Source organism: Nanorana parkeri, unplaced genomic scaffold (genome assembly GCF_000935625.1).
Source record: "Nanorana parkeri isolate BGI_ZX_2015 unplaced genomic scaffold, ASM93562v1 scaffold4148, whole genome shotgun sequence".
In the NCBI taxonomy this organism is placed as follows: Eukaryota; Metazoa; Chordata; class Amphibia; order Anura; family Dicroglossidae; genus Nanorana; species Nanorana parkeri.
In genome coordinates, this window is record NW_017310415.1 from 6,988 (window position 1) to 8,660 (window position 1,673).

Genomic DNA, 1,673 nt, shown 5'->3' on the forward strand with positions numbered 1-1,673 from the left:
GGGAGGAGGAGGAGGAAGAGTAGGAGGGGGAGGGGAGGACAAGGGAGAGGGGGAGGAGAAGGGGAGAAGGAGGAGGAAGTAGTACACGGGTCCAGGCTTACCTGTAGTGCCCCCGCACCACCCCGTCCGGGTTCAGCATGGGGATGAGTTTGAAGATGAACATGCGGCGCAGCATGGCGGCGCGCGGGTCCTCCTGTCTGAGGATGAACTGTAAGAAGCCATTGAACACGAAGCTGGATGGCGTCTCCCCGGGGTGGACGCGGCTGCTCAGGAAGAATACCTGCCAACAGAAAGAAAAGGCCGTGACACCGGCGCTGCAAATTCATATAATCGTGTCACCAGAGGACCCCGACCCTCTCCTGTCATCCCCCACATCTATCACAGGAAGTTCTACAATTGGGGTAAAAGAACGGCGTGTCAGTACTGAGGAGGTCCGATATATTGTTCAGTATCAGACACGAGGGGAGTCCTCCCACACGGTGGTCAGGAGGAGGTCACGTACTATGGCCGGCCATCACCGAATCCCACACTGCAGACGTACAGCTGAGAGGAAGTGCCAGGGGGCCACATCTGGGGGCCGTCTACAGGCCTTTATCTAGGAATGAGAGGCCGAGGGCCACCTAAGTAGGATGACCGAGGCCAACGTTTGCCCCTTGAGAGTGCTTAGGGCCAAAGCTCATCCAGTCCTGAGCAGAGGAGGGCCAAAGACCGCCCCATGGAGGATATGGGAGGATAAAGCCCTCCGGAAGCGGTGAGACCCCCAGACCCCTATAACTCAGGACCTCGGCCAATGAGGGAGAAGCAGGATGGACTCTGAGGCAGAATGTCTGGGTTACACGAGGGTCCAGTCACCTGATCATATCTGCATCTTACCCAGTCATCTCTGAATCTGTGTCCCGCACGATTTTTGCTGTCTCCCACTTCCTGTCCGCCTGGCACAGGAAGTGAGGGACAATACCCCCCCAGCGGGGACACAGGTAGCAGTAAAAGCCGACGGTGGTATTTCCTAAGCAGCCGGGACTCACCCTCTTCCCGGTGAAGCGGTACGGACGTGGAATGGAGCGGTCCGGGAAGAGTTTGTCCAGCCGGGGCTCCCGCTCCTCGCTCATCCCATGACACGAGCTGATGGTCAGCAGGTCCACATGGAGGGCGTCCAGGGAATGGCAGAGCGGCTCGCGGTGATAATAGATGGAGTCTGGAGGACCGCTAGACACGGAACAGACACAAGATCAATGATCGGCAGAAGTCAGTCACCCAACATGTGGCCCCGCCCCCCGATACACTTGACCCCGGAACTCCCATCTGGTCACCGGTCTGTTCCCGATCAATGACTGGCCCGGGCCGGACCCGGGGACCTACCTGCCGGGAGACATGAGCCTGCAGTCGCTGAATCGGTCGTCCAGGCCGGCTAGCATCTCCTGGCTCTCCTCATACGAAAACGGGAAACAGAACGCAAAGTACGTCGTGGCCGCGCGGCAATCCAGGAACCGGTGTGCAAAGGACAAGACGAACTGGCCGTCCAACATCTGGGGGGGGCAATCACAGGCTTCAGACACAGGGCTCATTCACAATACAATCCCCATCCCAAAATCCTAATACTGCCCCCATCCCAGATCCCACTCCAACCCCCATCCCAAAATCCTAATACAGCCCCCCATCCCAATACAGCCCCC

The 1,673-nt window shown here is 58.5% G+C and overlaps 1 protein-coding gene across 1 annotated transcript in view; it reads right to left on the bottom strand.

The window, feature by feature from the left end:
- AGBL5 (ATP/GTP binding protein like 5) overlaps positions 1–1,673 on the bottom strand; it is a gene marked incomplete at its 3' end in the record, with an annotated part of 19,855 nt that overhangs the window by 6,869 nt on the left and 11,313 nt on the right. Inside the window, exons 5-7 of the mRNA XM_018575564.1 lie at positions 1,360–1,526; positions 1,026–1,206; positions 102–280 (exon numbers count right to left, since the gene is read on the bottom strand). Coding sequence (XP_018431066.1) covers positions 102–280; positions 1,026–1,206; positions 1,360–1,526 — 527 coding nt within the window. The remainder of the gene's footprint in view (positions 1–101; positions 281–1,025; positions 1,207–1,359; positions 1,527–1,673) is intronic.